This window comes from Hylobates moloch, unplaced genomic scaffold (genome assembly GCF_009828535.3).
Source record: "Hylobates moloch isolate HMO894 unplaced genomic scaffold, HMol_V3 SCAFFOLD_21, whole genome shotgun sequence".
NCBI lineage: Eukaryota > Metazoa > Chordata > Mammalia > Primates > Hylobatidae > Hylobates > Hylobates moloch.
The window spans coordinates 24,065,966-24,089,785 of record NW_026652296.1 but is presented as its reverse complement, the minus strand read 5'-3'; the positions used below and the strand labels follow the sequence as shown (position 1 = coordinate 24,089,785).

At 45.0% G+C, this 23,820-nt stretch overlaps 1 protein-coding gene and 1 pseudogene across 5 annotated transcripts in view; one reads left to right on the top strand and one right to left on the bottom strand.

Moving 5' to 3' along the window:
• Positions 1-23,820, bottom strand: part of NDRG3 (NDRG family member 3) — a 97,097-nt gene that overhangs the window by 4,062 nt on the left and 69,215 nt on the right. For all 5 annotated transcript variants that reach the window (XM_032141828.2, XM_032141829.2, XM_058432907.1 and 2 more), the window contains 7 exons: positions 16,043-16,099; positions 10,714-10,817; positions 9,675-9,740; positions 9,485-9,536; positions 4,805-4,852; positions 662-697; positions 525-576 (listed from right to left, as the gene is read on the bottom strand). In XM_032141828.2, coding sequence (XP_031997719.1) covers positions 525-576; positions 662-697; positions 4,805-4,852; positions 9,485-9,536; positions 9,675-9,740; positions 10,714-10,817; positions 16,043-16,099 — 415 coding nt within the window. The remainder of the gene's footprint in view (positions 1-524; positions 577-661; positions 698-4,804; positions 4,853-9,484; positions 9,537-9,674; positions 9,741-10,713; positions 10,818-16,042; positions 16,100-23,820) is intronic.
• On the top strand, positions 19,317-20,224 carry LOC116460751 (small ribosomal subunit protein uS5-like; annotated as a pseudogene).

Sequence of the window (23,820 nt, the reverse complement as noted above, 5' to 3'; positions counted from 1 at the left end):
TAGATTAAGAATATATAGGCTGGGCACGGTGGCTCACGCCTGTAATCCCAGCACCTTGGGAGGCCAAGGCAGGTAGATCACGAGGTCAAGAGATCAAGACCATCCTGGCCAACATGGTGAATCTCTGTCTCTCCTAAAAATACAAAAATTATTCAGGTGTGGTGGCACGTGCCTGTAGTCCCACCTACTTGGGAGGCTGAGGTAGGAGAATCGCTTGAACCCGGGAGGCAGAGGTTGCAGTGAGCCGAGATCGCACCACTGCACTCCAGCCTGGTGACAGAGTGAGACTCTGTCTCAAAAAAAAAAAAAAAAAAAAAGAATATATAGTACCTGACAAAAGTAAGTGCTGAGTGTGTTAGCTTATAAATATGGACAAATGAATGTTCCATAAACATTTCAGTTTCTACTTTGCTTAAAGCTAGCTGCCACAGAGGTTATATTTCAAGAATTGTGGGGTCCCAGATGTGAAACTGGCCCCCAATATTCCTATATCGTTGCTAGATAGAAAGTTGTGTACTACTCACTGTAGCCCATTCCCTGCAAAAAGTACTTGAAGGCCTCGGTGAGCTTTCCAGGCTGGGGGGATAAAACAAGAGGGCATTAATCTTTGCACAGACAGAGAAGCAGAATTAAATGGGTGTTAAAAAAAAATTCTCCTTACCTGAACTACCTGGGGCAGTCCCCCACAGTCTGCCATCTAGAAAAGGAAAAATATGCAAGTCAGCTGGGACTTACCCTGAATTGCTCTGAACACCCCAAGTCCTTTCAAACACAACAAGATCGAATTCTAGGTTTTAATATTTAACTGCAAGTTTGCATCTCAATGCACCTACATACAAACATTTATAACCTTGGATGAAAATCTGAAATAATTATTACATACTTATTTATCAATAAGACTGAAGCCCTGACGTTCAGGCCCATGGTGGGAATTTTCTGTTGAGGTGATAGTGAAGTTAACCACTACTCTCAGCCATGAAAACCACCTGAAGAAGGTTCCTTTCAGAGCCCTCGAACAGTGTGACCCTAACTTCTCTGTGCATCAAGCTGTCCAAGTCCCATTTCAACTCTACATTATCTTTCCTCCGTGAGTAAGGGCACTCTGCCATCAGGAGCTGATACTAATTCAGCCGGCTCACTCAGTCAGCCACTTTCCTCTAATAGCTGGGTTTGGTAATGCCGCTTTTCACTTCATAAACATTTACAGCTGGTTATTCTTACGTGTGCAAGGATTTCTAGGGTACGGCTTCATTAGTGTGCACTGGAATTACCTGAAGGACTTGTTAAAACTCAGATTCTTGGATTCCTGACCCAGAGATTCTGATTTGATAGGTTTGGGGTATGGTTCAAGATCTTGCATTTCTGGCTGGGTGTGGTGGCTCACACCTGTAATCCCAGCACTTTGTGAGGCCGAGGTGGGGGGATCACCTGAGGTCAGGAGTTCCAGATCAGCCTGGCCAGCATGGTGAAACTCCATCTCTACTAAAAATACAAAAATTAGCCGGGTGTGGTGGCACACACCCTGTAGTCCCAGCTACTCTGGAGGCTGACACAGAAGAATTGCTTGAACTCATGAGGCGGAGGTTGCAGTGAGCCAAGATCATGCCACTGCACTCCAACCTGGGTGACAGAGAGTCCGTCTCCAGAAAAAAAAAAAAAAAGAAAGAAAAAAAAGAACGTACATTTCTAATAAGATCTCAGGTGATTTGAATCTACTATCCACAGAAAAGTGTTTTTAGGGCATGTTGGCCATAGGCCTGCTCTCTTTCTTCCAGCTGTTACACACTCTGGACTCAGATGATATCCTTCTGGCTGACTGGCTTTTTTAAAAAAGGAACATGAACCCCATGGTTTCAATTCACTGGCATTAAAACTTACTATGAAGGGGGACTACTACTGAGGAGAATGCCACAGAAGACACAGAAGTTTGAGATTAACAAGGGAGAGGCCCCTGAAAATTCTAAGCATAAGATTATAAACAAACATTTAATCTAATCTAACAAATATACAAAAAACCAAACCAGCACAGGCTGTATTTTCTTTTTTTCTTTTTTTTTGAGACAGAGTCTCGCTCTGTCGCTCAGGCTGGAGTGCAGTAGGGCAATCTCGGCTCACTGCAAGCTCCACCTCCCGGGTTCACGCCATTCTCCTGCCTCAGCCTCTCTGAGTAGCTGGGACTACAGGCGCCCGCCACCACGCCCGGCTAATTTTTTGTATTTTTAGTAGAGACGGGGTTTCACCATGGTCTCGATCTCCTGACCTCTTGATCTGCCTGCCTCGGCCTCCCAAAGTGCTGGGATTACAAGCGTGAGCCACAGGCTGTATTTTCATGAAGTTTAGGAGCTGAAACCTGATTAGAACATAGAACAGTTCCCATATGCAGAGAGAATACTGGGAGAAACTATTTCCAAGATGGGTACCTATCAAATGGTTTGAGAATCAGTTCAGTCTGCCATAGGAGTTATCCACTCTATTCTATGGTGTTGTAGATGGGCATTTTTGCCCCAAAATAACTATGTCTATGGTTATTGTAGGGTTTAGTTTTGTGCTTTTGTATATTGATTCAAACCTGAAGTGAGAAACTAATTTGAAACTACAAACTTAAAAAAAATTTTTTTTTGAGATAAAGTCTCACTCTTGTTGCCCAGGCTGGAGTGCAATGGCACAATCTTGGCTCACTGCAACCTCCGCCTCCCAGGTTCAAGCGATTCTCCTGCCTCAGTCTCTGGAGTAGCTGGGATTATAGGTGCCCAGCATCATGGCCAGCTAATTTTTGTATTTTTAGTAGAGATGAGGTTTCATCATGTTGGGCAGGCTGGTCTTGAACTCCTGGCCTCAGCCTCCCAAAGTGCTGGGATTACAGGTGTGAGCCACCATGTCCAGCCCCTCCCCAAAACTTTTAGACCAGCCCATCAATTGCCTGGAGGGCAGAACATTTTGAATGTGGTCACCTCAGAGCATTAACTTCACATTAGATTTCTAGGAACTACAGGCTGTTTCTGGTAACAGCACTTCCCTTTCAAACACACTTCAAAGGGAAAGGGAAGACGGCAGAGGTCTTTCAGACTGAAAATGTAGCAGTAAGCAACATATGACCGGCATTGAAATCTACAGTAGTCCAAGTTCCCAAGTTCAAACTAGAAAGTCAGCTACCTCAACACTTTAGTAGAGGCTCTAGGAAAAGCTAGGTTGAAACAATGACAGGCAGAAACTCTTGCCTCGGATATACTCAAAAGGGCAGACACTTGATACTAACTTTAGATATTTGGCGTAAGAGTTGGTCTGTATTTGCCCTAAGAGAAAGAAAATGCATCCATCCTCATCATGAGAATTGCTACTGAAAGCTTCCTTACCAATACAGCAGGATGAATTTACATCCATTATCTTAATTCTCACAATATTAAATCATGTTGACGAAATTTTTTTTTTTTTTTTTTTTAGAGACAGGGTTTCACTGTGTTACCTAGGCTGGAGTGCAGCGTCAGGAGCACAAATCCTCGAATTCCTGGGCTCAAGGAATCCTCTCGCCTCAGCTTCCTGAGTAGCTGGGGCTACAGATGCGCACCACCAAGCCCAGCTAATTTTCTTATTGTTTTTGTAGAGACAGAGTCTCACTGTGTTGCCCAGACTGCTCTCGAACTTCTGGCCTCCCACCTCGGCCTTCCAAAGCGCTGGGATTATAGGTGTAAGCCACTGCACCCAGCCAAAGTTTTTAGTTACATGGGAAAGGCTATGTCATAAAGTTGAGGAAAACAGATACAGGGTTGTAAATACTCTTTGACAGGGTCTCATTCTGTCACCCAGGCTGGTCTCAAACTCCTGGACTCAAGTGATCTGCCCAACTCAGCCTCCCAAAGTGTTGGGATTATTAGGTGTGAGCCACCGTGCCCAGCCCGTCTCTAATTTTAATGATGTAAAAATGCATAGGAAAAAACCAGCAGTATTTTACCGGAGGTTTGGGTGGTAGGATTACAAATAATTTAAATTTATTTTATTGCATATGCTTTCCTCTTTTTTGCAATGTTTTACAATGAGAACACATTCAGGAAAAAAGCTTTATTTTATTTATTTGTTTATTTATTTTTGAGATGGAGTCTTGCTCTGTCGCCCAGGCTGGAGTGCAGTGGTGCGATCTCAGTTCACTGCAACCTCCGCCTCCCGGGTTCAAGTGATTCTCTTGCCTCAGCCTCCCAGGTAGCTGGGCCTACAGGTGTGCACCACCATGCCCAGTTAATTTTTGTATTTTTAGTAGAGACGGGGTTTCACCATATTGGCTAGGCTGGTCTCAAATTCTTGACCTTGTGATCCACCTGCCTCAGCCTCCCACAGTGCTGAGATTACAGGTGTGAGCCACCACACCTGGCCAAAAGCATTATTTTAAAAAGAGAATGAAGGCTGGGTGCGGTGGCTCACACCTGTAATCCCAGCACTTTTGGAGGCCAAGGTGGGTGGATCACGAGGACAGGAGATCGAGACCATCCTGGCTAACACGGTGAAACCCCATCTCTACTAAAAATACGAAAAATTAGCCGGGCATGGTGGCACGTGCCTGTAGTCCCAGCTACTCAGGAGGCTGACATAGGAGAATTGCTTGAACCCGGGAGGTGGAGGTTGCAGTGAGCCGAGATTGCGCCACTGCATTCCAGCCAGGGCAACAGAGCGGGACTCCGTCTCAAAGAAAAAAAAAGAGAATGAGATAACCAAAGAGAGGGAAGCTTTGCTCCTTTCTGGGCAATTATTCCAGAAAACATGATTAATCTGAAGCACATATAAGGGTTGGAAGTGAGGGAAGAAGGCACATTACCTTTAGCAAAGTTGTATTTATAGGGTTCAGGCGGGAATTGCATTCGACCTAAAATTTAAAAAAAGAAGAGAAAATAATTTTATGAGTTGCTAGGGAAAAAAACGAAATAGCTCGGCATGAGAATGATCTTGCAAGACCAACAGCTCAGTTTGGAGAAGGCTGAACCAGCCAAAGAGATTACCAAAATACATAGTGGGAGATATATTTATATGATATACTTTGATATTTCTGAGTAGATCTAAAAATTTCACTTATTTAATTTTCTGAATCTGTTACGTGTCTTTAAAAAACTACAAGCTGAATCTAAGTCTTCCTACTGACTAGCTATATAACATGAAAGTAGGTTACCTTACTTTGAAAAATGGACTGGACCTTGGGTCCTCTCCTGCTGGGATCTTTCAATGGCTTCTGAGTACAACTGGTTCTAATGACTAAGCCCTGGGCACCTCCCTTGCCTCACTTTTCACCTCTTTCCTTAGTGGGTTTGCCATTCTTTATATCCTCACTCTTTTCTATCTCAAGGTCTTTGGCTATCCAGTCCAAAGTTGAACTCTTCTCATTTTTCTCTCATGGAGTCATTCAATTAAGAATCACGGCCCTGGCCGGGCGCGGTGGCTCACGCTTGTAATCCCAGCACTTTGGGAGGCCGAGGCGGGCGGATCACGAGGTCAGGAGATCGAGACCACGGTGAAACCCCGTCTCTACTAAAACTACAAAAAAATTAGCCGGGCGTGTTGGCGGGCGCCTGTAGTCCCAGCTACTCGGAGAGGCTGAGGCAGGAGAATGGCGTGAACCCGGGAGGCGGAGCTTGCAGTGAGCCGAGATTGCGCCACTGCACTCCAGCCTGGGCGACAGAGCGAGACTCCGTCTCAAAAAAAAAACAAACAAACAAACAAAAAAAAGAATCACGGCCCTGTGCATTCACGTCTGATATCCTGCACCCTTGTGTTCATGAAGGCAGGGATCTTGAAGAAAATGTTTTGGGGAGACAATCTCTTGGTTCCATATTATTTTAGGGCTATTTTGATCAACTGGATCTCTCCATTTATATGTTTGCTAAGAACACACACATAAAACCTGTGCTTAGAATCTGGATCCAGCAGGGTGAAACATGTAATACAAAGCAAAATGAAACCACTGCAAACACTTCACAACTGAGCTGAGTGAACACAGAAAGGAGTGAGATTTCTACAGATAGATAAAGGGAAAAGGTGAGTGTTTGAGGACTTCCAGAATCAAGGCGAAAGCATAAGCAAAGCCCCAGGGGTGGGAATGGAATGGCTACCGAGGCAAGTGTGAGGTGAGGTAGACTGAAGGTGAGGCTGGGGCACAGGCTGGAGCTGACTGTGGAAGGTAGGATGCCACAGAAGGTGTCTGAAGTGACAGGATTTGAGTTGTTTTTAGGAGAGGAGTGGCCTACATGATAGACTGCAAGTGGCAGCAAGCAGTGGTTAAAACTACCTAGGCAAGACCCAGTAATCCAGATGAACTTTTAGTCTGGGGATTGCGGGTAGGCAGGTATAAAAAACTCTTCTAAAATCAGGGATAATATAAAAGTCAGGATCACCAAATGGGAGTTTTGATTTGCTCTACACAAAGGACAATGCAGGCAGTGACAAACAAATGTACCCGTTCACTACAGAATGCGCATTAACTCTAAAAGGTAGAATTTAAAAACTGGATCCCTAACTGATAGGCACAGTGCTTAGAACATAGTAGATAGACTATAAATATTTTCTGGAAGAATGAACTCTCAAATCTGGATTTAACATAATAAATCATGCTTTCCTTGGTTCACTGCTTTGCAATTTCAACAACATTATAAGAAGTCTTGATACTTAGTAGAACAACCACAATTACTGTTTTGTTTTGTTTTGTTTTGTTTTTGAGATGAAGTCTTGCTGTCTCCCAGGCTGGGGTGCAGTGGCATGATCTCAGATCACCGAAACCTCCGCTTCCTGGGTTTGAGCAATTCTCTCGCCAAGTAGCTGGGATTACAGGTGCATGCCATCACACCCAGCTCGTTTTTGTATTTTTAGTAGAGACAGGGTTTCGCCATGTTGGCCAGGTTGGAACTCCTGACCTCAGGTGATCCGCCCATCTCAGCCTCCCAAAGTGCTGGGATTACGAGCGTGAGCCACAACCACTGGTTTTTGACATCTACTTTCTCCCCGGCTGCCTGAATGCAGACTCAATCTTACTCATTTTCATATTCTTCATAGCACTGAGTAAATAGGAGATGCTCAAAATATGATGTTGAATGAATAAGTAAGCAAGAATAGTTACTGACAGTGACTAGAATTTGTAGTTTCTTCTTGCTCTTCCATGCATGGGTATTCCTCTTAATCCCTACACACTTGTGGGATAAAATGCTCTGGCAGGGGAACTAGGTTTGACTGTGTATGAAAGAGCACCTACTTGTGGTATAGACAGGGCTCCAGAATTTTCATAAACATTAAAGATGTGGAATTCAGAAGGAGGAAGAGGCCTTATCTATATGGCCAAATTATTACAGTCTTGAAAAGTAACTGCAAAGGTTGCTTTAAGTCTACACAATTTAGAAAAGGCAAATAACTAGATCCAAGATGAACAGAAATACTTAGCATTGTAAGGACATTCTGATTAGGAATATTTTCTAAAAATATTTTCCTGTATTAAGTATATATGTTCATTTAAAAATGTTTTTAAGTTTGGCAGCATGTATCTCCACCTTTTTAGCCAGAAAACACTGACATTTATAAAGTTCCTTCTTGATAAATTGGGGTCACCACTATAACCTTTTTACCTCTGGGGAATGTTTTTTGAGGAAGGGGAACTGAGGGTTATTGGCCTCTATGTGCAAGTCATGCCACGTATTTCACAACAGACATGTAGTGTTTTACAGGGCAGTTCAGGGAGATGCGAATGTTATCCTTTCACATCTGCATATTCTCACCCTGCAAACATCTCCCCACTCCACAAACCTTCTCAACTATGTCTACACCTCTGATTATTTGTTAGACTTCCTTTCCAAAAAGCTTTACTCCATAATGTTTTGCTCTATTTAGGGCAGCCAAAGAAATCAAGTAATTTCACAGAGATATTTAGTTAAGTTATATATGCTGTAGGAAACACATAATTAGACATATGAAAAACTATCAACTTCATTTGTAATCAAATAAATGCAAATTAAAACAGTGAGATACTATTTTTAACCTATCGAATTAACTACTAATAAAAAAAGATTCAATGCTAGACAGTGTGCAGTGAGACAGGCATGCTTATACAGTGCTGGTGGCAATATACTGGTATATCCTTTCTGGAAAAGAACCTGGCGAAATGTATTAAAGACTTTGTAAAGATGTATAATTTTGGACACATTAATTCCACTTCTGGAAATCCATCCCAAGGAAATAATCAAAGATTCAAAGATCTCCTAAGGATGTTCAACAGTAACATTATTTTTATTTTTATTTATTTTTTTGAGACAGAGTCTTTCTCTGTCTTGCCCAGGATGGAGTGCAGTGGCGCGATCTTGGCTCACTGCAGTCTCTGCCTCCCAGGTTTGAGCAATTCTCCTGTCTCAGCCTCCCAAGTAGCTGGGAATGCAGGTGCATGCCACCACACCCGGCTAATTTTTAGTAGAGATGGGGTTTCACCATGTTGGCCAGGCTGGTCTTGAACTCTTGACCTCAGGTGATCCACCCACCTCAGCCTCCCAAAGTGCTGGGACTATAGGCACAAGCCACCATACCTGGCCAACAGTAACATTATTAATAATGTGAAATCAGAATTAGCATGAGAACAAAGTTAAATAAATAGTGGTAAACCTACAGACATACTGATTCTATAATGGAAAAATGCTATCAATAGTGTTAAGTCAGGCCCCCAAATCTTGTATATTTAATATAATCTGGTCTACATAAGGCAAAAAATAATACTCTGTCTTTAGGTAATGGGATCATGATTTTCCCCTCATCCTTCTATTTTTAATTTTTTTTTCATATTTTCTACAATGAGTATATATCATTTTTATCCATGTGCTATGTCCTTCAGAAGGAGGCAGAGGTGGCCTTCCAGCCTGCTGGATTTATGGTAGTAATCTATTCCAGATTAAACGCTGAGACTGTCAGAAATCTGACAATAAGTAAATGGTGTTTAGTTTTACTACTTGCCATGAAGTGAACTACATAACACAAAGCAATCAAGAAAAAAACTGATCCCATCTAATGAAATCTAACGATGAATTAATTTTCCAAAATGTATGACAAAGAGCAAACCCTGATATGTGCAATCAGAAAGAACAAAAACTAGTATTTACCGACTGTTTCTAGTGTGTCAGCAGTGTGCTACATACTTTTTTTTTGAGGCAGGGGCTCACTCTGTCACCCAGGCTGGAGTGCAGTGGTGCAATCATGGCTCACTGCAGCCTTGACCCTGAGCTCAAGCAATCCTCCTACCTCAGCCTCCAGAGTAGCTGGGACTACAGGCTGCCACCATGCCAGCTAATTAAAAAAATATATATTGTAGAGTTAGGGTCCCACTGTGTTGCCCAGGCTGGTCTCAAACTCCTGGGCTCAAGCAATCCTCCTGCTCAGCCTCTCAAAGTATTGGGAATACAGGCGTGAGCCACTGCACCCGGCCTATACATTTTATTACATTTTGATCTCATTCATCTTCACAGCATGAGGACATACTTACCACAGCCTCAACTGCAGGCGAATTGTCCCCTACCACCAGTAAAGTAGAACACCTAGGTAGGCAAAGTAAGAGGTGTCACTCAGCAAATAGGCACATAAATTCCACTGAACACCAAATTAGTCTATGTAAGTCTATGAACACCAAATTAGTCTGTATTTGGCAAGTCAGCTGAGGAAACCGAGGAACTTACTTTAATGTTTTTGATTTGTTATCATTTTGGCCCAGTATGGGTCTTTCGATCTCCAGGTCTCTGCGTCTAGAAAAACAAAGCAGAAGCAATGCCCTTTTTGGGTAAAGTCATAGCAACTCAGGTTATTTTCTGGTCATAAACACCAAAATTTATCAAGGAATGTGAAACTATCTTCCCTTCTCAGCCCTATGACTTGGTTCTTGAGTCGCCATTTCAGTGGCATCCTGAGTGGTATGGAGCAGGAAGGAAGCTCTTGGCTCAACCCTGAAGGACTCTTTGGGATGCTACAAGGAGACAACCTCAACACCCAACAGTTTCAGTGGAAACTCTAAAGTCCTAAGTGTTTAATTAATTTATTTTTTTGAGACACAGTCTCAGTCTGTCACCCAGGCTGGAGTGCAGTGGCACGATCTCAGCTCACTGCAACCTCCGCCTCCCGGGTTCAAGCGATTCTCCTGCCTCAGCCTCCCAAGTAGCTGAGACTACAGGCGCCCGCCACTACACCCGGCCAATTTTTGTATTTTTGTAGAGATGGGGTTTCACTATGTTGGCCAGGCTGGTCTTGAACTCCTGACCTCATGATCCACCCACCTCGGCCTCCCAAACTGCTGGGATTATAGGCATGAGCCACCGCACCCGGCCCTAAGTGTTTAATTTACAGGAATAAATTCCTTAAGAGAAGAGAATGACTTACACTTTGAGGAGGAGAGATGGGTGTTTTCCTTGTAACTGAGTTTAGCACAGGGCTTAATCTTTCTGATTTCAACTAAAAATAGGGAGGCTCTGTTATATAGAGGAAAGAGCTACAGAGACAAGGTTCAAAATCTGGCTTTACTCCTTACTGGCTGTATAACTTTGGGTAAGTTACAGCTGATCCATTTCCTCAATCTTTGTCTATGTTTCTAGAAAGCCAGAAGGGGCTCACATTTTCACCTCGGAGAAGCTGGTCCCAAGATTAGATACAGTCCTCTCTCCTTCTCCCACCCTCCTCTTTTTAGACCTGTTTACACTTAAGTGAAGAAACAGGAAAAAACTATACCCATTGTAGGAATTCAAGAAGAGCTGCAGGTTGTCTTGGTTGATGTCTTGGGCAATATGCATTCTGTAGGTTTGGATCAGGTCCACGTTGGCCTGTAACTCTTCCTAGAACAATTCAGAGAAGACATGGGTAAGCTTCTGAGCTCCAGAATAAGTCCATCTTGTTTGATTTGCATTTTCATTACCACAAGCCAAATCGTGTGGCTCATGATGGAAACTGGGGCAGAGCCTGGGGACTACTGATGTACTGGCAAGCTGAATGGCTGATTATTTGCATCAGACTGGTTCAGTGCCATATTCTGTGTCAGATGAGGGCAGCAAAAGACCTATTATGGATTCAAGTACTAGCTGTGGAACTTAGGTCACCTCATCACTCTGAACCCTGATTTCTTTGTGTGTTTAATGTTCTGCCATTCTTCAAAAAAACGGAGATATTGTAAAATGAAGACAATAACCAGCTATCTGACAAGGCTGTTTTAAAGATTAAGTAAGAAAAGTTATATAAACATATAAACCATAAAGTGTAAAACAAATGGAACGTAACATTTCTTTTCTTTTTTTATAAGATGGAGACTTGCTCAGTCATGCAGGCTGACCAATGGCACAGTCTCAGCTCACTGCAACCTCCACCTCCCAGGTTCAAGCAATTCTCCTCCTCAGCCTCCTGAATAGCTGGGATTAGAGACATGCACCACCATGCTCAGCTAATTTTTTTGTATTTTTAGTATAGACGGGGTCTCACCATGTTGGCCATGCTGGTCTTGAACCCTTGATCTCAAGTGATCTGCCACACCTGGCTACATTTCTTTTAATAACCACAAATCTTTAATAACCATAAATCTGTATCTTCACTGATATAATCACCGTGTTACCTATCTATATATACCACCATTTAATATTACACATTGTATAATTATATATTCCATTGCATTTATGACACTTTATTGATTTAGTAATTCATTATTTATTTTAATCTTTTAAATTTTATTTTAGAGATGGGGACTCACTATGCTGCTCAGGCTGGAGTGCAGTGGCTGTTCACAGGCACTATCATAATGTACTGCAGCTTGGAACTCCTGGGCTCAAGCAATCCTCCTGCCTCAGCCTCCTGGGGAGCTGAGACAACAGGCACACTCAACCGTGCCTGGCTCATTTATTTTAATCTTATTACCAATACTTTTAAAGGTATAAAATACGAGAGAAACAAAATGGTCTATACAGTGAAAAGTCTCCCTCTCCATCACCCACTGTTTAATGGTCACTCTGTTGCTGGCCTTCTCAGACGTCATCAGAGCCAGCTGCCAGATTCTTGAGTACATAAGCATACATGTAAATACATGTGTGCATACACACATACATCATTAAGCAGTTTTAAGCAGAAAGAAATTGCACTGGAGGAAAGAAATATATCAGAGATAATTAAGAAGTCTGTTAATCCAGGGTAATGTGTAAAGTTCACCACCAAGCCTTGTTAGAGAAATAAAGATATGGAAAAAATTTCTTCACATTTTCACAACCATGTGGATGAAATGAACCCAGAATACGGTTGGAAACTGACAAGAGTCTACCTGAAACTGAAGGGTACGCGAATCACTACTAGAAAACTTTGTGAGAGCCCCAGTCTCATTCTAAAGGCATTATAATAAGAAAAGTGAATACCAAATGACAGGCCAGGTGTGGTGGCTCATGCCTATAATCCCAGCACTTTGGGAGGCTGAGGCAGGAGGATCTCTTGAGGCCAGGAGTTTGAGACCAGCATGGGTTAACATAGTGAGACCCCCATCTCTACAAAAAAATTTAAAACTAGCTTAATGTGGTGGTACATGCCTGTAGTACTAGCTACTCAGGAGGCTGAAGGAGGAGGATGGCTTGAGCCCAGGAAGTTGAGGCTGCAGCGAACTAAGATGGCACCACTCCACTCCAGCCTGGACAAACAGGGCAAGACCCTGTCTCAACAAACAAACAAATAGACTCTCATCTTTTTAAAAACACAAATTATACTCCTCTAGACATTGTTCTACACTTGCTTTCCCTTGTAAAATATGGTAGAGATCATTCCTTATCCGGATATATAGAGCTATCTCATTTATTTACACTACCTGTCTTCCCACATCCTTGCTAGTACAAACGTATTTTTAATTTTTTTCTCTTATTGGTGAAGTTGAGAATTATTCATGTTTAAAAACCATGTTTGTTTCCATTTCAAATTAATACAAGCATTAACTTGCTTACATGTTTTAAAATTTATTTTTAATTTTTATTATCTTTTTGACTGGTCAAGAGCAGTAGTGAGAAAGGGGAAAGAGTAGAACAGGGAATTCAATCTGTAACTAACTGTGAACAATCAATTCAGATAATTCCCTACCTTCAGACCAGCCTGGGTGTTTAAATTTTAAATGAACCCTTCAGTCTTATGACAATCCACTATGACCTCATATGTTTTAAATTAAACATATATTTTTATATATATGTACATACACAGTTTTATATATATACATAGTTATATATAGAGAGAGATACATTGTATATATAGCGAGAGTTTTATATATATAGTGAGGATGTTCTTGCTTTTTAGAAATTATTAAATACTGGCCTTAGCTTTCCCCTCAGAGGCCTATATGAAGTATTTCTTTTTGCTATGTTGCCCAGGCTGGTCTCGAACTATGGGCTCAAGTGATCCTCCCATCACAGCCTCCCAAGTAGCTGGGACCACAGGCATTGTGCTACTAAGCCTGGTTGATTTTTGAATTTTTTTTTTTTTTTTTTGAGACAGAGTTTCGGTCTTGTTGCTCATGCGGGAGTGCAATGGCGTGATCTCGGCTCAATGCAACCTTCACCTCCTGGGTTCAAGAAATTCTCTTGCCTCGGCCTCCCAAGTAGCTGGGATTACAGGCATGTGCCACCACACCTGGCTAATTTTCTTTTTTTTTTTTTTTTTTTTCTGAGATGGAGTCTTGCTGTGTTGCCCAGAGCTGGGGTGCAATGGTGCGATCTCAGCTCACTGCAACCTCTGCCTCCTGGGTTCAAGCAATTTTCCTGCCTCAACCTTCCGAGTAGCTGGTACTACAGGTGCGTGCCACCACACCTGGCTAATTTTTTTTGTATTTTTAGTAGAGACAGGGTTTCACCATGTTGGCCAGGCTGGTCTTGAATTTCTGACCTCGTGATCCACCTGCCTCGGCCTCCCAAAGTGCTGGGATTACAGGCATGAGCCACCGTGCCCAGCCTAATTTTGTATTTTTAGTAGAGACAGGGTTTCTCTGTGTTGATCAGGCTGGACTCGAACTCCCAACCTTAGGTGACCCACCTGCCTTGGCCTCCTAAAGTGCTGGGACTACAGGCGTGAGCCATGGCGCCCAGCCGATTTTTGAATTTTTATAAAGACAGGGTACCACTATGGGGGACCTGCCTCAGCCTCCCAGGTAGCTGGGACTACAGGCATACACCACCACATCCCACTAATTTTTGTATTTTTAGTAGAGACAGAGTTTCACCATGTTGGCCATGCTGGTCTCAAACACCTGACCTCAAGTGATCTGCTCACCTCGGCCTCCCAAAGTGCTGGGATTACAGATGTGGAGCCACTGTGCCCGACCCCTAATTTGTAGTATATTAATACAATGAACTGCTGCTACACAGTAATAAAAAAGAATGAACTACTGACACATGGAATGACATGGATGAATCTCAAGATAGTATGTTAAGCAAAAGAAGCCAGACACAAAGTACGCACTCTGTCATTCCATTTACATGAAGTTTAAGAACAGTCAAAATTAATCTATGGAGGTAACAGAATAGTGAAAACCTTGTTTGGGGTGGGGAATTATTGAGTGGGAAAGGATAATGAGGAAACCTTCGTGGGGTGATGAAAATGTTTTGTGTTCTGGGTGGTAGTTACATGAAACTATACATCAGTAAATGGTCACTGAGGTGCACTTAGGATGTGTGCATTACACTATGTATAAGTATTACCTCAATTAAAGAGAGGGCAAGATGGAGGCAAAACTCAAAGGAGTCAGCTGGAAGAATTAAAGTGGTTGCCACTAAAAAGCAGAATATGGGGTACGTGACAGATTCTTTGTAATAAGCCCTGTAGAACTTCTCTACTACAAAATATATGTGAATTTGTAACTTTGATAAAAATATGATAAATAGGCCGGGCGCGGTGGCTCACGCCTGTAATCCCAGCACTTTGGGAGGCCGAGGCGGGCGGATCACGAGGTCAGGAGATCGAGACCATCCTGGCTAACACGGTGAAACCCCGTCTCTACTAAAAATACAAAAAATTAGCCGGGCGAGGTGGCAGGCGCCTGTAGTCCCAGCTACGCGGGAGGCTGAGGCAGGAGAATGGCGTGAACCCTGGGGGGCGGAGCCTGCAGTGAGCCGAGATCACGCCACTGCACTCCAGCCTGGGTGAAAGAGCGGGACTCCGTCTGCCTAAAAAATCTTAGAGATTATCTAGGATAAATAAAAGACTATGGATTTTGGACTTAGCCTGACCTGGATTCAGATGTCAGCTCCACACTTACCATCTGGATAGTGGTGGCAAGTTATGTTGCCTCTCTGGTCTTTGGTTTCCCTATCTTAAAATCAGACTAATAGAACCATGTAAAAACAACTTGGTTTGCACTAATCAGTACTCGGTAAATGCTAGTTTTCTTCCCTTCTGCCATTTTCCTTCAGATAATATTTAAAATTAAGCAGATTACAACTGAGCACCGACTCTCATCTCCCCATTCCAGACACCTCACAGCTCTCTGACCCACTGCTCACTTACTCCATCACTCCTTTGTCGGTCACCCAACTCACCTTTCCCTTTGAAGACCAGGGTCCCCCTCACCTACCAGTTAAGCTCCCTCCCCTACCCAGCAATTATGTACACGATAACTGCCACTTTCTGTGAAGACTTGTTTCCTCACCAGTTGAAAAACACGGGGCTTGAACAAGATAATCTCTAAGCTTCTTTTAGCACTATTATTTCACGGTTTTTCCCCCTGAAATTTCTATTTCTGTGAAGCCTTTCCCAGACCTCCTAATGGCTCTAAAGATGCTTGGGGAGGCACGTGATGTCAAACATTAACAGATGGCATTCTCCTTACAGGAACAGGTAGCAGGAGATGCTATCTTCTCTCATAGCTCCATGTGTCAACAGCCATGTGGCAATGGGTTAAAGATTCACCTTTGCAGGGCCACATGCCTTTCAGACTACATTGGAACTGTTATTTGCTAGGATCAGGTAAATTCTAAGGCAGCCCTTCTTTCCTGAGGTAAAACAAGAATTTGCATGCAAGCCAATAAACACAGCTCTTCTGGGTGGAACAGGTACTTACCTGCCCAAAGTGATGAGCCAAAATGATGTCCACAACATTGGTTGTCAGGCCAGAGAGCTGAAAAGGTAAAAACTCTGTGTTAAGAATGTAAGCATATGCAAAAATTTACCAAGCTGCCCAGTTAAAACGAGTGCACTTAATTATATATGTTATCTCTTTAAAAACAAATGAAAAACCCTTGGCCAGGTGCGGTGGCTCAGACCTGTAATCCCAGCACTTTGGGAGGCTGAGGCGGGCAGATCACGAGGTCAGGAGATTGAGACCATCCTGGCTAACACGGTGAAACCCTGTCTCTACTAAAAATACAAAAAAATTAGCCGGGTGTGGTGGCAGGTACCTGTAGTCCCTCCTACTCGGGAGGTTGAGGCAGGAGGATGGCATGAACCTGGGAGGTGGAGCTTGCAGTGAGCCGAGATTGCGCCACTGCACTCCAGCCTGGGCGACACAGTGACTCCGTCTCAAAAAAAAAAAAAAAAAAAGAAAAACCCCACAATTCAGTGTTATACATTTCATGAGATGGTGGTTTCAAAGAAACATAGAGACGAGAAACAAGTCAGAAAAAACTAAGTCTCCTTTCCAGGGTAATAATAAAGCCTGCTATGAAATAGGGGACTGGAAGGACACTGTCAATTCCTTCTTTGAAAGCCTGAGACCTAGACCTCACGGCTGTTTGCTACTTTATTCCTGTCTGTATTTCTGTATTTACACTGGATTTATGGCTGATAAGGACTAACTTAACAATCACTCCCATGACTTCCAAGAGACAAAAACAATTTTTTTCCTCTTTCTTCCAGTTTTTGCTATCTTCATTTCAGGGAGTGGGAGGAAATGAGTTGTTTACAGAATGTTTTTGAGTTTTAAACATTTTTCTCCTAATTTTTCCCATTTCAAAATGATGCATCTCACAGTCTAATAAATGCAGCAATCTGTGTAAATCTGCATACTGTAGTCTATTTTCAGAAAAATTTCCAACTCAAATTATGTTGCTGATTCCTGTTAAGCCTTCTTCTTTGGTTTTACGCTGAACTTGTACTGCTGATCAGGGATGAAGTACTGAATTGGGGGTAAGCATGGAGAAGAGGCACTGAGGGAGACAGACATGGCTATGCCTGGAGCAGGATCATATAGTTCCAGTAAGACTGAGGAAGAAAGCAGTCCTGAAATCTTCGCATAGGTTATCAGTGATGCACAGGTTATGAACTATAGAAAAGTAGGCTCACGCCTATAATCCCAGCACTTTGGGAGGCCAAGGCCAGCAGATCATCTGAGGTCAGGAGTCTGAGACCAGGCTGACCAACATGGTGAAACCCCGTCTCTACTAAAAATATACAAATTAGCCAGGCGTGGTGGTGCATGCCTGTAGTCCCAGCTACTCGGAAGGCTGAGGTAGGAGAATCACTTGAAACCAGGAGGTGGAGGTTGCAGTGAGCCGAGATCATGCCACTGCGCTCCGGCCTGGGCAACAGAGCAAGACTCTGTCCTCCCCCCCAAAAAAAAGTACCCACATATTAAGAAAGAATTAGGACACGATTGATTGATTGACAGGGTCTCTCTCTGTCACCCAGGCTGGAGTGTAGTGGCGCCATCATAGCACACTGCAGGCTCAAGCGATCTTCCGGCCTCAGCCACCCAAGTAGCTGGGACTACAGGTGTGCACCACCACGCCAGGCTAATTTTTAAAATTTTTGTAGAGATGAGGTCTCACTATGTTGCCCAGGGTAGTCTTGAACTCCTGAGCTCAAGCAGTTCTCCTGCCTCACCCTCCCAAAGTGCTGGGATTACCAGTGTGAAACACTGTGCCCAGCCAGGACGTATTTTAAATAAGCCAGGCTGTAAGAAGGAATTTCCATAGCATCTGGCAATAGCACTGTTCATGTGTTTTAGCTAAGAAATACCTCATTTCTCCAAAATGTAAACTTAGGAAGAGATGGATAAGTGATTTAGAATCTAGTTTGCGGGTGACTGGAATATTTTAAGTTTTAATAAAAATATGCTTATCACAAGAAATTACAAAAAAACAGAATACAAAAGACATCATTTGTTTGTTTTTTTTTTTTTTGAGACAGGGTCTCGTTCTCTTGTTCTGTCACCCAGGCTGGAGTGAAGTGGCACAATCCAGGCTCACTGCAACCTCCACCTCCCAGGTTCAAGTGATTCTCCAACCTCAGCTCCCGAGTAGCTGGGACCACAGGCGTGCACCACCACACCTGGCTATGTTTCTGTATTTTTAGTAGAGATGGGCTTCACCATGTTGGCCACGTGGCCAGGCTGGTCTTGAACTCCTGACCTCAAGTGATCCGCCCACTTTAATGAATACTTTAAAGCATTAAAACAATGCTTTAATGAATATTCTGGGTCTGCAACTTACTAGCAGTTTAATTTTAAGTAAATAATGTCTCTGTAGGATAGTAATGGTACCAATGGATTGTCCTGAGGATGAAAAGTTAAGTATATCTAAAACATCTGGCTGGGTGCAGTAGCTCATGCCTGTGTAATCCCAGCACTTTGGGAGGCTGAGACGGGTGGATCATGAGGTCAGGAGTTCAAGACCAGCCTGACCAACATGGTGAAACCCTGTCTCTGCTAAAAATACAAAAATTAGCTGGGCATGATGGCACGTATCTGTAATCCCAGCTACTCAGGAGGCTGAGGCAGGAGAATCACTTGAACCCGGGAGATGGAGGTTGCAGTGAGCCGAGATCACGCCACTGCACACTCCAGCCTGGGCAACAAGAGCGAAACTCCGTCTCAAAGACAAAAAAACATTTAAGAACAGTGCCCGGTACACAGTAAGCACTACATAGGTGTTACATTTTTTAAACATTTATTATACATCTCTTTAAATCTTTTTTTTTTTTTTTTGAGATGGAGTCTCACTCTGTCACCCAGGCTGGAGTGCAGTGGTGCGATCTTGACTCACTGCAACCTTTGCCTCCCAGGTTCAAGTGATTCTCCTGCCTCAGCCTCCCCAGTAGCTGGGATTACAGGCGTGTGCCACCGCACCTGGCTAATTTTTGTATTTTTAGTAGAGACAGGGTTTCGCCATGTTGGTCAGGCTGGTCTCGAACTCCTGACCTGAGGTGATCTGCCCACCTCGATCTCTCAAAGTGCTGGGATTACAGGTGTGAGCCACCACGCCCGGCCTCTTTAAATCTTTTTAAGGATCACTAACTACCTTTCAAAAAAGTTCCTAGATATCGACTTATTGAATCTCATGGTTTGAGTATCAATAAAGCTTTTTTTTTTTTTTAAAGACAAGGTCTCTGCTTCTTTTCCAAGAAAACACCAAATGGCGGATGACGCCGGTGCAGCAGGGGGGCCCGGAGGCCCTGGTGGCCCTGGGTTGGGGAACCGTGGTGGCTTCCGCAGAGGTTTCGGCAGTGGCGTCTGGGGCCGGGGCCGAGGCTGCGGAGCTCGCGGAGGGAAGGCCGAGGATAAGGTGTGGATGCCCGTCACCAAGTTGGGCCGCTTGGTCAAGGACACGAAGATCAAGTCCCTGGAGGAGATCTATCTCTTCTCCCTGCCCATTAAGGAATCAGAGATCATTGACTTTTTCCTGGGGGCCTCTCTCAAGGATGAGGTTTTGAAGATTATGCCAGTGCAGAAGCAGCCCCGTGCTGGCCAGCGCACCAGGTTCAAGGCGTTCGTTGCTATCGGGGACTACAATGGCCATGTCAGTCTTGGTGTTAAGTGCTCCAAGGAGGTGGCCACCGCCATCCGTGGGGCCATCATCCTGGCCAAGCTCTCCATTGTCCCCGTGCGCAGAGGCTACTGGGGGAACAAGATTGGCAAGCCCCACACCGTCCCTTGCAAGGTGACAGGGCCGCTGCGGCTCTGTGCTGGTGCGCCTCATCCCTGCACCCAGGGGCACCGGCATCGTCTCCGCACCTGTGCCTAAGAAGCTGCTCATGATGGCTGGTATCGATGACTGCTACGCCTCAGCCCGGGGCTGCACTGCCACCCTGGGCAACTTCGCCAAGGCCACCTTTGATGCCATTTCTAAGACCTACAGCTACCTGACCCCCGACCTCTGGAAGGAGACTGTATTTACCAAGTCTCCCTATCAGGAATTCACTGACCACCTCGTCAAGACCCACACCAGAGTCTCCGTGCAGCGGACCCAGGCTCCAGCTGTGGCTACAACATAGGGTTTTTATACAAGAAAAATAAAGTGAATTAAGCGTGAAGAAAAAAAAAAAAAAAGACAAGGTCTCTCTCTGTCACCCAGGCAGGACTGTAGTAGCATGATCATGGCTCACTGCAGCCTTGAACACCTGGGCTCAAGCAATCCTTTCCCTTCAGCCTCCTGAGTAGCTGGGACTACAAGCATGTACCACCTTTTAAATTTTTATTGAGATAAAGTCTTGTTCTGTTGACCAGGCTGATCTTAAACTCCTGGCCTCAAGCGATCCTCCTGCCTTGGCCTCCCAAAGTGCTAGGACTACAGGCATGAGCCACCATGCCCAGCCAGATTTTTTTTTTTTTTTTTTTTTTTGAGACAGTCTCGTCTGCTGCCCAGGCTGGAGTGCAGTGGCATGATCTTGACTCACTGCAACCTCCACCTCCCGGGTTCAAGCGATTCTCCTGCCTTAACTTCCCAAGTAGCTGGGATTACAGGCATGTGCCACCAGTCCCAGGTAATTTTTGTATTTTTAGTAGAGAAGGGGTTTTGCCATGTTGGCCAGGCTGGTCTTGAACTCCTGACCTCAGGTGATCCATCTGCCTCTGCCTCCCAAAGTGCTGAGATTACAGGCATGAGTCACCTCACCTGGCCCGCAACAGGCTACTGTTTATTTTTATTTTTTATTTTTTTGGGATGGAGTTTTGCTCTTGTTGCCCAGGCTGGAGTGCAATGGCACGATCTTGACTCACTGCAACCTCCGCCTCCCGGGTTCAAGTGATTCTCCTGCCTCAGCCTCCCAAGTAGCTGGGATTATAGGCATGCCACCACGCCCGGCAAATTTTGTATTTTTATTAGAGACGGGGTTTCTCCATGTTTGTCAGGCTGGTCTCGAACTCCCGACTTCAGGTGATCTGCCCACCTCGGCCTCCCAAAGTGCTGGGATTACAGGTGTAAGCCACTGCACCTGGCCTACTTTTAAAATTTTTTGTAGAGATGGGGTCTATGTTGCCCAGGCTGGTCTCAAACGCGTGGGCTCAAGCAATCCTCCTGCCTCAGCCTCCCAAAGTGCTGAGATTACAGAGGTTTATAAACCACTGTGCCCAGCCAATAAAGACTATTGATATATTTGACAAGATGGGTGGTGGTATTTTGGAGACTTTGTCCTGCAATGGTGTATTAGAACATTTATGGCAATGTAAAAGTACTAAGAAGTAAGCATTTGTTTAAAATGAGATTAACGGCCGGGCGCGGTGGCTCATGCCTGTAATCCCAGCACTTTGGGAGGCCGAGGCGGGCGGATCACGAGGTCAGGAGATCAAGACCATCCTGGCTAACACGGTGAAACCCCATCTCTACTATAAATACAAAAAATTAGCCGGCTTGGTGGCGGGCGCCTGTAGTCCCAGCTACTGGGGAGGCTGAGGTGGGAGAATGGCGTGAACCCGGGAGGCGGAGCTTGCAGTGAGCCAAGATCACGCCACTGCACTCCAGCCTGGGTGACACAGCGAGACTCCGTCTCAAAACAAATAAATGAATAAAATAAAATAAAATAAAAAAATAATAAAATGAGATTAACAGATTACGCATCTTTTAGCAGGAAAAAAACCTTAATTTTCTCTCTGGAAATCAGTGATTTATTATAAAATACCATAGTTTTAGATTAAAATAACATACATGTAACATTTGTACTTCATCAAGAAAATGGTTCAAAACTGTTTCTTTTCTAACCTAAAAAGTGTTTTTTTTGTTTTTTGTTTTGTTTTGTTTTGAGAGGGAGTTTTGCTCGTCACCCAAGCCGGAGTGCAATGGCGCGATCTCGGCTCACTGCAACCTCTGCCTCCTGGGTTCAAGCAATTCTCCTGCCTCAGCCTCCCGAGTAGCTGGAATTACAGGCATACACCACCAGGCCTGGCTAATGTTTTTATTTTTAGTAGAAACGGGGTTTCGCCATGCTGGCCAGACTGGTCTTGAACTCCTGACCTCAGGTGATCCACTCACCTGGGCCTCCCAAAGTGCTGGGATAATGGGCGTGAGCCACGTGCCTGGCCTAACAGTGAATTATTTTTAGCATAGGTGAGTTGAATGCAAGTGATGGCAGTGGCTGCTGCCATCACGCTATGTGGCTGGGGCTGCACCCTCCGTGGCGCTGGCGGAAGCCCTGCCCCTTCTGGGTTGGGACCAGAGCTGCAGACCCAGGCCTCCTGCTCTATGGAGCAAGCAGGATCCCCGCCTTCCTGGGCAGGGCTACAGCCGCCCAAACTGCAGCTGTGGATCTCAGCCTCCCTGTGCTCTTGGGGGAACTGGGAACAGGCAGGATTTACCCTCCCAGGTACAGCTGCAGCCGCCGTGCCCGTGGCTGCAGACCTGGGCCTCTGACTCCGGGAAGCTAGCAGGAGCCGGGGACAAGCGGGAGCCGGGCCCCTTCCGAGTTGGCGGGCTGGGAGCTCCCGGGTGCAGCTGCAGCCACCCTCCCAGGCGTAGGACCGGGGCATCTCTGCAGCCTGCACCCTTGGGCGCCCCAGGAAGGGCCCCTCCAAGCCCCGGGGCCATGAATGGAGCGAGAGGCAGACAAGAGTCCTGGGCAGAAGGGGGCGGGGTTCCCAGTAAGGCCCCACCTCAGGCCAGGGAGGCCCTGAAGGCTAGGGGCTGGATTGCCAGTCGCCCAGACCAGAGTCAGGATTTGTGGCACCTCTGCAGCCTGCACCCTTGGGCGCCCCAGGAAGGGCCCCTCCAAGCCCCGGGGCCATGAATGGAGCAGGAGGCAGACAAGAGTCCTGGGCAGAAGGGGGCGGGGTTCCCAGTAAGGCCCCACCTCAGGCCAGGGAGGCCCTGAAGGCTAGGGGCTGGATTGCCAGTCGCCCAGACCAGAGTCAGGATTTGTGGCACCTCTTCCCGGCCTGCCCATGGCCGCCCATGGACCAATCAGCATGCACATCCTCCCTTCTGAGGTCCATAAAAGCCCTGGGCTCAGCCAGAATAGGGTAGAGGATGGCCAGAGGATGAAGAAGGCAGAGAGACTGGACAACCAGTTGCAGAGAGGAATACACTCTCCACTGAGAGCTACAGAGACGACCTGCTGGCAGAAAAGGGCGAAGCTCTCTGCTGAGAGCTTCAGAGACCTGCAGAGAAGTCGGAATGACTTGCCTGTGGAAAGGAGCCACCTTCTCCAGGGCCTCCTGTCTGCCAAGAGCTGAACACTCGACTGGACCACCTGCCTACAGAGAGGAGCTACCCATTCCTCTGAGCTGTTCTAACACTAAGTAAAACTCTTCTTCACCCTTCATTTGTCTGTGTACCTCACTCTTCCTGGATGCAGGACAGGAACTCGGGCAAAGGTGCTGCAGCCACAGAAGTTTCTGGCTAGAAAAATTGACACCCCAGAGATCCCATAACACAAGGGATATAATTTTTTCCTTATTCCCACTTTTTTGTTTTAAAAAAATGTCCTCTCCCAACAGAATCACCCATTTTTTACTCTGGTTTGGGACTGGGACTGGGAGTGCTTATATATGTAAAGTCATTAGCATTCCCTTTAGTTTCCTATCTCCTTGAATGGATTTTAGAAGTTAAATTCCTTCCTTTTTCAGTTAGCAAACATTAACAATCCACATGTCTTTGGAAGGAGTAGCACAGATAAGGTGTTGGGGTTCACTGT